This window comes from Canis lupus, chromosome 1, assembly GCF_011100685.1.
Source record: "Canis lupus familiaris isolate Mischka breed German Shepherd chromosome 1, alternate assembly UU_Cfam_GSD_1.0, whole genome shotgun sequence".
NCBI lineage: Eukaryota > Metazoa > Chordata > Mammalia > Carnivora > Canidae > Canis > Canis lupus.
In genome coordinates, this window is record NC_049222.1 from 111,238,786 (window position 1) to 111,251,688 (window position 12,903).

General features: G+C 58.0%; 1 protein-coding gene across 1 annotated transcript; it reads right to left on the reverse strand.

Annotated features, from left to right (window-relative positions):
* Positions 1-131: 131 nt before the first annotated feature.
* Positions 132-10,944, reverse strand: TOMM40 (translocase of outer mitochondrial membrane 40). The gene is made up of 10 exons (XM_038528617.1): positions 10,869-10,944; positions 10,493-10,772; positions 9,684-9,751; positions 9,116-9,208; positions 8,141-8,242; positions 7,955-8,060; positions 2,270-2,392; positions 2,081-2,157; positions 1,857-1,959; positions 132-802 (listed from the first exon to the last, which is right to left on the reverse strand). The coding sequence occupies exons 2-10, from the start codon at positions 10,764-10,766 to the stop codon at positions 663-665; spliced, it is 1,086 nt and encodes a 361-aa protein (XP_038384545.1). The 5' UTR covers positions 10,767-10,772; positions 10,869-10,944; the 3' UTR covers positions 132-662.
* Positions 10,945-12,903: the final 1,959 nt, after the last annotated feature.

Consider the following 12,903-nt stretch of genomic DNA (forward strand, 5'->3'; position numbering starts at 1 on the left):
GCCAGGCCGACTCCCTGGCGGTTAGGAAGCCTTCCGGGCTCCGCCCCGCAGCGCCCCCTCCTGGCCACCGAGAGGTCGGTCTGGACGGGCTGGCAGGAGGGGCTACAAATAGCAAATCAGACGCCTCCTGGTTCCTTTTTTTTTCCACGTGTATTTTTTGTTGGTTTTTTTTTTTTTCTGTAAAATGTCCCGGTTCTTCCATAACTTATAAACATGATTTATACTGAGGGCTGGGTGGGAAGGAGGGCGCGGGCTGACTGACCGGGGACGGGGAAGCTCCTCTTCTTGCGGACCCCTCAGGGCCAGGCCCAGGGCCCTTTGGGGGGAGACGGGGATGCCCCAACACCTCCCTGAGGTTGTCTGGCCACCTCTGCCCCTGGTGCTCAGAATCTGGCGTGCCCCTCGATTCTGGAATCCCTGCTGGGACTCCAGGCCCACTGGGCAACCCTGCCCCTAGTGCTCCGAATCCTGAAGCGCCTGTGGTTCCAGAATCCCCCCCCTCAGCTGCTTGGGTGATGGGTCCCCTCCTTTCCACTGCCCCCCTGGCCCCCAAGGAGGGAGGGAAGGGAGGGGGAGGAGGGCTCAGGTCTCCCCTCCACGGCAGGGGGACAGGGAGGTGGGATCTGGAGGAGGAAGGGTGGAAGGCGGGGGCCAGGAGGGGCTCAGCCGATGGTGAGGCCAAAGCCACATTGGAACTTATTCTTCCGGTGATTCAGGAAAGCCCCGAGGGCCAACGTCAGGGGCAGGGGCGGGAGCTTCTTCTCCAGAGTGGCACCCACAATCCAGTTGCTGTCCACGGACCCTGCAGGTAAACGGCTACGTTGAGACCCAGCTTCCCGCCCTGTCCCTGTGGAGTCACACTCCAGGCCGCCTCAGACACCAGCAACCAGACTGCCGGCTTCTAGACCTCTGACGGTACTGTTCCTTCTACCTGGAAACCTCTTCCTGAACCTCCAGGTTTTGGGCCCCGGGAGCCAACCAGCTCAGTTGTCCTCTCCGCCCCTCCCCTGCCTCAGGTTAATGACCCCTTTCCTGCCAGAAGCCCCCTCCCACACCATGGGCCCCCCCCATCCCAATCCCATCCACACCAGGTCTTCACTCTCTGGGAATGGGTGGGTCACATCCCCAGCTGTGAGCCTTGTGAGGACAGAGCCCGGCAGCTACTTTATTCCCAACATCCCGGCACGAAGGCTGGGCACAGAGCAGGTGCTCAGTAGCTGCTGAAGGAAGACCAAAACCTTCCCTCGGAGTTGTGCACCAGAACCCTCCTGGTGTGCGAGTGTGGGGGGACCGTCCCCACACCAAAGAAAGGGCCGATCATCACTCATCTCATGGGAGCAGAGGAACAGCAGAGCTGGAACCCACACCCAGCCTCCGACACCAGGCTGAGTGCAGAGAGAGGGGTCAAGAGGCAGGCACAGGAGGTCGGCTTCAGAGGCAAACAAGTCCTAGGCCTCATCGCCGCCTGGAGAAGCCCTGCCTGAAGCCTGGACGCCAACCTGAGAACCACTGAGGTCCGAGAAGAAAGACTCCAGACTTAACATAAGGACCCGAGTTGGCCCAGAAAGAGGCTCTGGATTGGGCTGTGACGGCACTCACCAGGCAGAGCCTGGCCCCTCCTGTCCGATGAGCAGGGTGGCCCAGATGCGCTCCAAGTTGCCTCCCACTTATCAGAAAGGAGGAGCAAGAGGGGGTGGGGAGCAGGCGTGGTGGGTGCCTCCAGACCCAGGGCCGGGCATCTGGCTTCTTAACGAGCGTCTCCAGGGAACTTGGGGGCCCACAGAAGTGCGCGCAAGCCACCCCCCACCAACTCCTTTGGCCGACGTGTCTACAAGTAGGGAAACTGAGGCCCGTACCTTTGAAGAGGAGGTTGGCCTTGGGCAGGTCCAGCTGGTACCCGAAGGAGACGCTGGTGTCCTGCATCCTCGTGCTGGCTTCGAACTCCACGCCTACCTGCAGCTGAAGGGGCCAGGGCAACATGCACGAGTCAGCTTCCCGGCCGGAGCCCCCGGGCACACCGGCCCCCCGCCACCCACGCCTGCAGAGCGTGCCCTCACAGCCGCTCCCCGGCCCAGCGCACCTGCTCACTGGCTTTGTGGTAGTACGTCGCGTGCATGCCTGCCTGGCCCAATGTCACCGTCGCCAACCAGTTGTTCACTGTAAGAGAGCAGGGTGGCGTTAGGTGCGTGTGGAAGCCAGGTCCCTCTCCTCCCCCAGACCTGGAACCCTGGGCCCAGCCCCGTACCCTGCCCTCAGGCCCCGGGCTCACATGTGTATTTCCCAGCTAGAGACATGACGGTGCCTTCCTCCCCGGGCCGTCGGTGGTAGACAAGCTCTCCACCCAGGGCCAGACACGGCGTGATGCTCTGGAGGTAGTGGGCCACGAGGATTCCTGTGGGTGAGACAGGGGGTGGGGGGTGTCAGGGAAGGGGTCACCTTGGCTTGGTGGTTGGTTTCTGTCAGGCCAGACTCCTGCTCCAGGCAGCCTTCCAGGTTTGCCCCTGCTGGAGGCTCAAGGCCTGCCCCTGAGGCCTCCAGCACTGGCTCCTTGCTTAACAGTTCAGAGGAGTGAGGTCAGCCTCTCGGGCCGTGAGGCAGGCATTCATTTGCCACTGTTTAGAGTCCACGGAGGCTAGGGGAGTGATTCACTGATCTGCAGTCACAAGACATGTCAGGGGCAGAAATCTGGGCTTCTTCTGCCTCTCAGGGGTTCTGAACCCCTTTGCTGCTGGGAGAGGCAGGAGGGTAGGGCTGGTAGGAGCACGCCTCTGGGGGCCAGACAGCCTGGGTTCAAATCCTAGCCCTGCCACTTGCCGGGGGAGTAATAGCAGGCCACTGGTGTCACTTCTCTGGGAACAGGACTACCTCTTGAAGTTGTACTAAAGTCTCAAGGAGTAAATGAGGCACAGTGCAGTGTCCAGTGCTGGACTGGTCATGCTGAGGTCGCCATCTGGCTCCCCCCTGCCTCTTGGCAGTGGGGACAGCCCTGAGCCCCCTGGGAGTGGCTAACAAGCAACTGTCCACTGCTGGGTTGGATTTCTGGAGCCCAAGGGCTGACGCATTCATGCCTGTCTTTGGAGCCTAGGCGAGCAGACACGGAACAGGGTGGGGCGCGGGGAGAAGAGTCGGGAGACAGAGTGATGGTGAAGGAGAAAATAGGACATCTACATGGAGAAACGGAAACAGAATCAGAAAGGGGGGGGAGAGGGATGGAAGACTCCCAGGGGAGACTAAGCAGATGCAGTTGGGCTGGGAGGTCACGACCCAGCGAGGAAGAGGATTGGGGGTAGGGGGAAGGCAGGGACAGAGGGACATGGGGAGAGCCAGGAAGGTAGGACAGGGACAGGACAGAACAGGGATGAGCACACAGGGTCAGGGACCTGTCCCATTTGTGAGCACAGCTGGTGAGGGCCGCCAGCGGGGCTGGGGAGGCTCACGGCCTTGGCTCTGGTGCAGGGTCTTCTGTGGAGGGTGTGGTCAGGGGTAGGCTGAGTGGGGCCCTTTGGGCTCATGTGGGCCACAGTGTGCATCCCTTCCCCACTAGGGCAGGAGACTTGGGGTCAGCCCCCACTGCCAGTGCACCCCTGGCTGGGTTTGCCCTCATGCAATGAGGAGGAAACTGTGGCCCCAGAGGGAAAACTAAAGGTGGTCAGAGAGGCTGGCACTTCAACTCAGAGTCTCTGGTCTCTCAGCTCTGGCACCTATGTGGCCTCAGGGCTGGGGGACCCCTGAACTTGCCTCCCATCTCCTGGCCTGCCTTGCCCTCTCCAACTAATTATACCTGCAGCACAGAGGGATCTAATTCATGCACACACCTAACCTTATTCTCTTGCTCAGAACTTGACATAGCTCTAGTGCCCAGGAGACTCAGCAGCAGGGTCCTGCATGGCTGGGCCCCAGCTTCAAAACTGAGCCCCTCCCTCTTCCCAAGACACAGCCACCACCGTCCCTGCAGGCAGCATGAATACGTGGAGCATGCTCTTCCCCATGCACATCCTCCCCTGCTTAGTCTCCCCAACTACACATTCGCCCCTAAAGTGTTTCCTGGATTGGGGTACTTTTCTCTAGCACGCCCTGTGACTGGAGCCAGGGTCACCATGGGATCGAGGCCCTCACCCTGCCCCAGGCTCCCTGCTTTTACCTTCCCCGCCCCTGCAGTTGGTGGGGGGGGGGGGGGGTGGATATAAAAGCCACTGGGAGTCTGAGGACTAGGATCAGAACATGCTCTCTGCCACTTGTCTTTCTTGTTCCCCATGGAACCTGGCTTGTTCGCCCCATCCTTCCTGCTCGAAGATCCTGACTCCTCCTTGTACCTAGAACCCAGTCTGTCCTTCCCACCTTGTGTCCAGACCTAGTTCCCCAAAGGAACAGGGGCTCCTTGAGGCAGGACCTCTGTCAGGACCAGGGGTGCCCAAGTGGGGGCCATCCTGCGGCGTCTAGAGCAGCCGGGAAGCGGGAAGAAAAGAAAGTGAGTGGGGTCTGTGAGCAGAGAGGTGGCCTTGGGCAACTGGCAGAGCCAGGCAACCTGGTTAAGTTGTACCTCCAGGTCCACCTCCCAAACCTGCTGGGCAGGTAGCAGGAGACAAAGATGGGGCAGCAGGAAGGTTTGGGCCCACTCACTCCCCCTGGCCTTTTCCCTGCTTGTCTGGGCCCCACACCAGGAGTCCTCGGCCCCAGCCAGATGGGACAACCTTCTGCTGTTCATGTGCTGTGCCCCACGGGCCTTAGGAGTGCCCTCCTCACCCTCCTTTGACCAGACACCAGTTTTTGAGAAGCTGTCCCTGTCGCTCTAGGCGAAATGGTGTGTGTGTATGTAGTAGGGCAGCGGTAGTTATAAGCTCTCCTGGCAGTCTGAACTTTTCCCGGGTAGGATTTTTCACGTTATAGAAGTCACCCCATGATCATTTGTTTAAAAGCAAATATCCTGGGGCGCTTGGGTGGCTCAGTTGGTTAAGCACCTGCCTTCAGCTCACGTCATGATGCCAGGGTTGGGGGATCCAATCCCATGTTGGGCTCCCTGCTCCGTGGGGAGTCTGCTTCTCCCTCGCCCTTTGTCCCTGCCCCGGCTTATGCTCTCTCATTCTTGCTCGCAAATAAATAAAATTTAAGGAAAACAAATAAATAAAAGCAAAGGTGCCCCCCCTGCACTGGGCTGGGAGCCCCGTAATAGGATGGTGCTGTCACTGCTGCATCCTGGCACTGCCCTGCTGAGGGCCGGGCATATGCGAGGCTTTCCTGGGCTCCAGGGAAGAAGCCGAAGCCACAGAGAGGGCATGGAGAAGGAATACAGACCCTCGCGTTAGACCACAATTCAAATCCCAGCTTCTCGGTTTCCTGGCAGTGAGCCCCCAGGCCCCTGCTCTCACCCCTGGGCCTCTATTTTCCTCACCTGTGAAACAAGGGGTCAGAGGAACAGTGACATCCCCCTGCCTGCTGCAGGACAACACGCAGCCCCAACACAGACGGAAGCCCAACTGCACCTGGCCTCTTCCTCCCTAAATCATTCACCCAGAGGTGATCACCGTTTTGGTGCCCTTGTGACAGATGACGTCACAACTGTTGCTAGATGGGACGAAAAGAACTAAGAGACGAAGGGTGTCCCACGGCCTTGGGCTCCAGGGCAGAGGGACCCAGAAGCTAGCGCCAGGAAGCACAGGACGATGCCAGTGAGAGCGCACAGGGGGTGTGCCTGGCACCATAGAGGAGCACCTGGGTTCTGGACGTTGACCCGCTATGTGTCCTTGGGAAGCGCTTCCCCTTTCCAGCTCTCAGGATAGTGGCAGTACCACACGGGGCATGCCGCTACTGCCACTTGCTCCCTGTTCAGTATTTTCTGAGTGTTTACTCTGTTCCTGGCATGGTTCCAGGCACACAGTGGCAAGGGAGATGAGCAGGTTCCTGCCCTGAGAGGGCTGCCACCCTAGTGGGCAAGGCGGCTGATCAGAACAAGGAGATCCCAGGGCACCTGGGTGGCTCAGTGGTTGAGTGTCTGCCTTTGGCCCAGGGCATGATCCAGGGGTCCCGGGATCGAGTCCCACGTCGGGCTCCCTGCATGGAGCCTGCTTCTCCCTCTGCCTGTGTCTCTGCCTCTCTTTCTCTCTCTGGGTCTCTCATGAATAAATAAATAAGTCTTAAAAAAAAAAAAAAAAAAAAAAGCCCAGAGAGAACTTTAAGCAATGGAGATAGCATGTGAAAGGGTCATAGGGTAGAAAGAATGTGGCAGCTCCAAAAAGTCTCAGCAAAGCTCCTGTGGCCCAGCTGGAGGGAGCACATGAACAGAGCCAGGTGATGATGTCAAGAGGTCAGCAGGGGACACGTTTCTTCTTCCGAGGTCCCTCTATCCCCTGGACTTGGCGGGATGGCCCTCCCCTCTCTCCTCACCCCTTCCCACTGCTCCCGGCCTCCCTTCTGGGGTGGCCCCTGCCCTTCCTTGGGGAGCTCGGGCACCACCTCCTCTGAGGAGGCTCTCTGGCCCCCCAGCAGGCAGAAACGAGGGCTCTCCCCAGGATTCTGGCTTCCTGCCTTCACAAAGCCACTCGATGTCTAAGAGCCAATGACTCTCCAAGACCAAGCAAATGGCAGAGCGACAGATACAAATGTTGGAACCCACACTCCCATCCTTCCGGTAATTCAAGCCCAAACCTATGGAGTCATCCCGACTCTTCTCGCTCACCTCCCACACCCAAGGCCAACCCCGTGGGCTCCACTTTCAAAGTACATCAGGCCTGACCATTCCTCACCTCTCCACTGCCCCTAGGGGAGAGCCCCTCATAGGCTGCTCTCCATGGGGCAGCATGGCGGGTCCCATTAGAAGCTACATCAGCTCCTGTCCCTGTTGTGCTTACAAACCTTTGGTGTGGCCCCTGACTCATTCAGAGTGAAGGCTAAAGTTTTACTACAAAGCCTCAGCTGACTTGGCCCCTTCCTTGACCTTCTGACTTCTAGCTCTCTCTCCCCACCCATTATAGCCCCCCCTCCACCTTCTGGTGTGGCAGTAAAGCATCCTCCTGCCTCAGGGCCTTTGCACTTGCTGTTGCCAAGGGCCCAAGAGCTCTTTCCCCACAGATCTGCATGGCACCTTCCCTCAAGTCCTTAATCTTTAATCAAAGAGCACCTAGGTAAAAAGGCTTTCTCCAAGGACCCCACCCACCCTTCCAAAGGTGCTAATCTTTCCAACCCCCTCCCCATCACCTGACATTTTTTTTCTTTTTGTGACGCTTTCCTTGTGTCTAAGTCCTCTGGAATGGAAGATCCCAGAGGACAAACCTAATCCTCCTTTGCTTGCCACACCTTATCTTCAGGGCCTGGAATGTAGGCAATACACACCCAAGACACTCCTGATGAACGGTCAAGTAGAGAAATTGAAGACAATACCCAGTAGACAAAAAAAAAAGGGAACCAAGAACAGACTAGACACGCACGAGTTATGCGGTTGTTGCCCACACCCACCCAGACAGGAACTTTCCTTGTCAGCTTCTGTCTCAGATTCAGACTACCTGCCCCCACCCAACCATCGCTGCCTCCCGAATTGCACATGGACCCACCCACGCTGGGATCTCTGCCTCAAAACCACCCCAGAGCCCCACCAAGTAATAAGAGCAGCCCACATCTCTCTGGGACCCGTTATGTGCCCCACGCCACTTGAAGTGTTTCACACGAAAGAACTTAAATAACCTCTTCAACCGCCCTGTGAGGTAGCCCAATGATAACAGAGGAGAAAAGAGGCCCACGGGGGGTGAAGGAACTTGCCTACAGTTGCAGTGTAGCCAGTGGCAGAGCTGGGGGTTTGAACCTACTTGCTTGTGCCTGATGCTACATTGCCAGATGTTTCAAAAATCACTCCTGGCCCCTGACTATTTCTAGACAGTGGAAAAGGAGATCCAGAGGAAGGAATGGATTTGCCGGGAAAGCTGGGACTGAGATTTGACTGCCCTCCAAGCCCTGTGCCTCTTACCTGAACCCACCAGGACATCTGGGTTCCCCAGGGTGACGGCTGCTGTGAAGTCAGAACCCCGGTACTCCCCATCCACCTGCCAGTTCACAAACTTCGACTGCTGGGTCTGTAGGGTGAAGAGACAGTGTAGAGGGTAGTCGAGTGCTCAGGGAGGTTCGGGGAACAGCTGACTTGGCTTCCACTCACCTGGATGGCCATCTTGGACCGGAGGCCAGGGCCCAGCTGGTGAATGACCTGAGCATTGAGGCTGCCACTGTTGTCCATGTCACCCACCAGCACGGGGAATGCCTGTGGTGCAGAGGGCAAGGTCAGAGGTCAGAGGTCTAGCATTATGGAAATACATGCATGGTGAGCCTATGTGAGAACCCTAGCGTCAGAAAACCTCAGATTGAGGTCCCCTCCTCCAGGACGTCCTCCCTGACCACCTAGGCTGTTAGGTGTCCCTCTGGGCTGCACCCATCCCCCACCCCTGGCATTTCAGTCCTGCCTACCTCGGACTGTCACTCTCTGGGGACAGGTCTGTTCTCTTTTTCTACTAGACTGTGAATTCTGTGGCCATTTCAGTCACTGCTCTGTCCCCAGCACCATCCAGCACAGGGCTGGGCACCGAATGCAGTACAATGAAGATATGCTGAATAAATGAATTTACTGAATGGCAACAGCTGATAGAAGTAGAGACCTAATTCAGGCCCTCACCTCCACCTGCATCTTGCCCAGCCTCCTACCAGGCCTCTAGTTTCACCCCCATTCCTTCAACTCTGCCTCTGCATGGCTGCCTGAGGGACAGCCCTAAAGCCTAAACCTGACCATGTCTTTCCCAGTCCAAATATTTCCGTGGCTCTCCACTGCCCCCTAGAGCAAGTTCAAATGCCTTGTTTGGCATTCAAGGCCCTGTATGATCTCCAGTTCAGCCCTGCCTACTCTGGGTCCTCACAATCTGGTGACCCCAAGCCAGCACAGGGCTGGCCGAGGGCAGGGCCAAATGGGATGAAGGAGGGACCATATTCCAAAGCACCTTGGAGAGGCAGTCCCCCCACCTGCCAAGACCCTCTGAGCTCCCTGGGCAGCTCAGGCCTCCTACTGACAGAGCCTTCTTTGCAGGATACTTGGCTACATGCTGGTTAGAAAAAAGATACAATGAAAAGACAAAAGGAACCTCACCTCTGTAGGACTCAGCTGCTTTGTTCCCACATACGTGACCCCGAAGTGGTAGTTGGACTCCCCAACTGTGCTGAGGGCTACTGTGTGGTTCACCTGGGAGAACATGGAAGGCCGCAGGGATAAGCCCGTAGGCCACCCCCTCCCCAATAAACCCAGCCGAACCTACCCCCAGCAAAGCTCCCTTCCAGCCTGGGATGGGATACTTGCCAGTCTGGCTTCCCCACCATGGAGGAAAAGACGAGCGGCTCTGGGTTAGGGCAGGGGATGGGGACTGGGAGGTTCGGCCTGACTACTTAGACGCCCAGAGAAAAGACAAGCTGGAGATGCGACTACGTACCCGGTCCTTCACTCCTGCCTGGATGTTAAGGGTGGTGGGGCGTCCCCGGGTTCTGGGTCCCTAAACACTTCCACTGGGACCCAATGAGCAGTCAGCCTGGCACTGTGTCTCTGAGTCTTTTCAGGTGCCAAGGAGCCTAGCCCTTTAGGGGGGAGCGAGGGGGTTGCATGTGTAGGTGCAGGGGGATGGTTGGGATGACCTCAGGGGAGTAAGGGCACCAGGAAGGCTCACCTGGAAATGGTTACTCAACCCTTTGTTGACTGTGAGCTTGACACCTTCCATCTGAATGGGAAATAGCTCTGAAGAAGAGACTCGCTGTCACCCTCCACACACATACACACACCCCTACGCAAACACACCGACTCTCATCCCTTCCTTCCCTACCATCCCAGCTCTCCCACCCACAAGCACAGCATCACAAAAGTACCCCAACCAATAAAGAGCCAGTCTAACCAAATCAGGGGCCAGGACCAGGCCTTTCTTTGCCTGCACCCAAATCCCAGTGCCACTGTTTACTACCCATGTGACCCAAGGCAAGTCACTTTAAGTCTCTGTCAAGCTTGTCACCTGTAAGATGTCATCTGTAAGCTCACCACGTGGAGACATTGCAGGGATTTAATGAATTAACTAACGTACACTGAATGCCAGTCAGTCAGCGCCACTTTTGCTATCCTAACTCGTCCAAGCCCAGTTCCAGAAGACTTGGGTTCCACCCCCACTGGACCCTTGTTGACACTGTGACCTTGGGCCTCAGTTTCCTTCCCGATCACGTAAGAAGGCTGGCCTGACGGAACCCCGGGGCTCCTTGAGCTCCCTAAGCCTTTTCTCCACCGCTCTGGCATTTCGTCCCGAGGTTCCACCATTCGATCCCATCGTTCTATGCCCCAAGTCCAATGTTCCACCATTCGATCCTAACGTCAACTCCTAACGCTCTGTTAAATGTTTCCAATGGTCGGTGCCAATTCCCAAGGTCCTCGGAGCGCCCCCCCTCCCCCCGAGATCCGGGCCCTCACACCCCCGCCGGGTCCGTCGCCCCTCACCCTTGCACTTCCGGTGGCACTCCTCGAACGTGCCCGGGTTGGGCAGGCAGCCGCAGGCCCCATCGTCCGCGGTCCCTGCGGCGCTGCCGGCGGCAGCACCGGGGGTCCGTTCCGAACCTCGACCCGCACCGGCCCCAGCGCCCAGACCGCCCCCGAGCGGCGGCAGCGTGAAGCCGGGAGGAGAGGGCGGAGGCGGCGGCAGTCCCACGAGGGCGGGCGCAGGCGGCGGCGGCGGCCCTGCGGGCGGCGAGCTAGCGGCCAAGACGTTCCCCATGGTCGCCTGCAAGGGGAAAGGTCAGAGGGCGAAGGTCAGGGCCCGTGCGCTCGGGGTCCAGTCCCAGCCAAACCCCGCTCTGCTCCGGGCCCCGGTTCTCACTGGCGGCGGCGCCTGCACCCGGCCTGGGCTCCGCTCCCACCCCGTGCGCCACGCGCAACCGAACCCGCTGCCGCCGCCGCCAGCACCGTCGCCCCGCCCCACCTAGCCCATTGGTTCAGCATGCCCTGGGATCCGCCCACCAGCTTCAAGGCCTGGCCGTGCAATTGGAGTCAGGGCTGGGAGTCCCACCCACCTCTTTGGGACGTCCTTTTCTATTGGCTCCCACTCACAGGCAGGTCAAGGCACACACCCCCGCCTCTCCCATTGGCCCGCGGAGACCGCATCTATTGGCTCGCAACGCCGCGGGTTCCGGTGTTCGGCTGCCATTGGTCTGCGCTGCGTACTTTGAAACGCCCACTGACTCGCCGCCTCCGCCCCTTTCCAGAGGGCGCCCTTCTTTCGACTCCGCCCCGCGGCGAAATTGCCACTGTAACTGGCCGGCTTTGGCCCTCGAAGCATCCTGATTGGCTCTCGTGGGTACAGGAGGCCGATCCTGGTGACGTAATCGGTCTGGTACGTTCATTGGCTAACGTGCCAGGGTCGAGGGACACGGGTAAAGGTGCGTTGCGCGGCAGAGGCTGCTAGGCAGCAAGGTCAGGCCTCTAGTCCCACCAGGCACCGCGGCAGCGGGGCAGCGCCGGAGTCCAGAGCCGGCGACCGAAAACCGGAAGTGCTGGCCCTTCCCACAGTGCCTCGGGAGAATCCTAACCGGTTATGTGAACCCAGTCAGGCTGCTTCTTACCCACAATGCCCCTTAGGTGTTTAACGCGACAGTTGCCGTAGACCCACCCCTTTTGTTACCCATCATGCCTTCTGTTCCCCGCCCCCCCTTGCGTCACTGCGGCTTCTATCTTTGGCCCATTCATTGCCGTCCCATTACCCAGCATGCCTCTGCCCCATTCATTTCGGCTTCATTTCCTGCACTACCTTTAGCCGGTTTCTGCCTGTTTGCTTCCATCATCCTTCTAGCGCTTCTTTAATTAGCCGTCGCGTTCTTGGGTCCACTACCCATCATGCCTGCCGGCCCTATTCCTCTATTATCCCTCTGCCTTTGGCTCATTCATTCAGTTCCATTACCCACAATGCCCCGAGCTCCTATTATTCGCAATTTTGCTTTTGGTCTCACCTTACTTGCCATTTATCCTTTAAACCGGAGTCCTGCAGCCTGAATTACTGCCATTTCGGTCTCTGTTCCGTTTATTTCCGTCCATTGCCCATTCGACTGTCGTTCCTTGTCATTAACCACCGTGCCCTGGACTCCTCCCCCTTTCCTTCCATTATCCATCATTGTTTTTGGTTTATGAATTTTTAATTCATTATCCCCTCACTTAATTTAAAAAAAATATCTTTGGCCCTTTTGCTTTTTGCCTGTAACCCACCTTGGCTTCTAGCCTGCCGATTTCCTACAGCTCCAGACGCCCGATTGGTCTCCCATCGTGTCCCCACCCCCACCCCCTTCACATCCCACAGAACACACAAGTTGACATCCGGTCAAAGTATAAACTCAGTTTTTTGTAGGAAATGCTATATTACAAAAGAGTATTGTGTCCCCAGCCTCCAACCCCCCCCCCCCCCCCCCGCGAGATGTTTGGGTTGCATCCCACAGGGCAGGAGTAAAAGGACTCAGTAGTCTTCAAAGTAACAGCAAATTCTTCCTCCAGGGCTGGGGCCGGCAAGGCATACTGCATGAGGCTTACCCCTTCTCATCCTGGGCTAGGGCTTAATTCCCTGTAGACAGGAATTGGGGTAGTGGGGGCTCAGGGAAGGGTCTGGACCCTGAGACTCCTGCCTGCAGGAGGGAGAAGATGGGGAAGCTCTGCCTCAGGCTGGGGTATCCCTTCCCTCTTGCCTTTGGGGAACAGACAGGGTGAGGAGGGGGCTCTGCTGCCTGGAGGGCTCAGGTCTGAGCAGCAGGGTACCCCCAACACCTACCCCAGCAGAACTATTGAGATTTTACTGCCTGAGGACAACTTGGAGGTTTGGGGTCTTTGGGGGGATTTGGGGGGAGTCCGGAGATGACGGCACATGAGAGGTA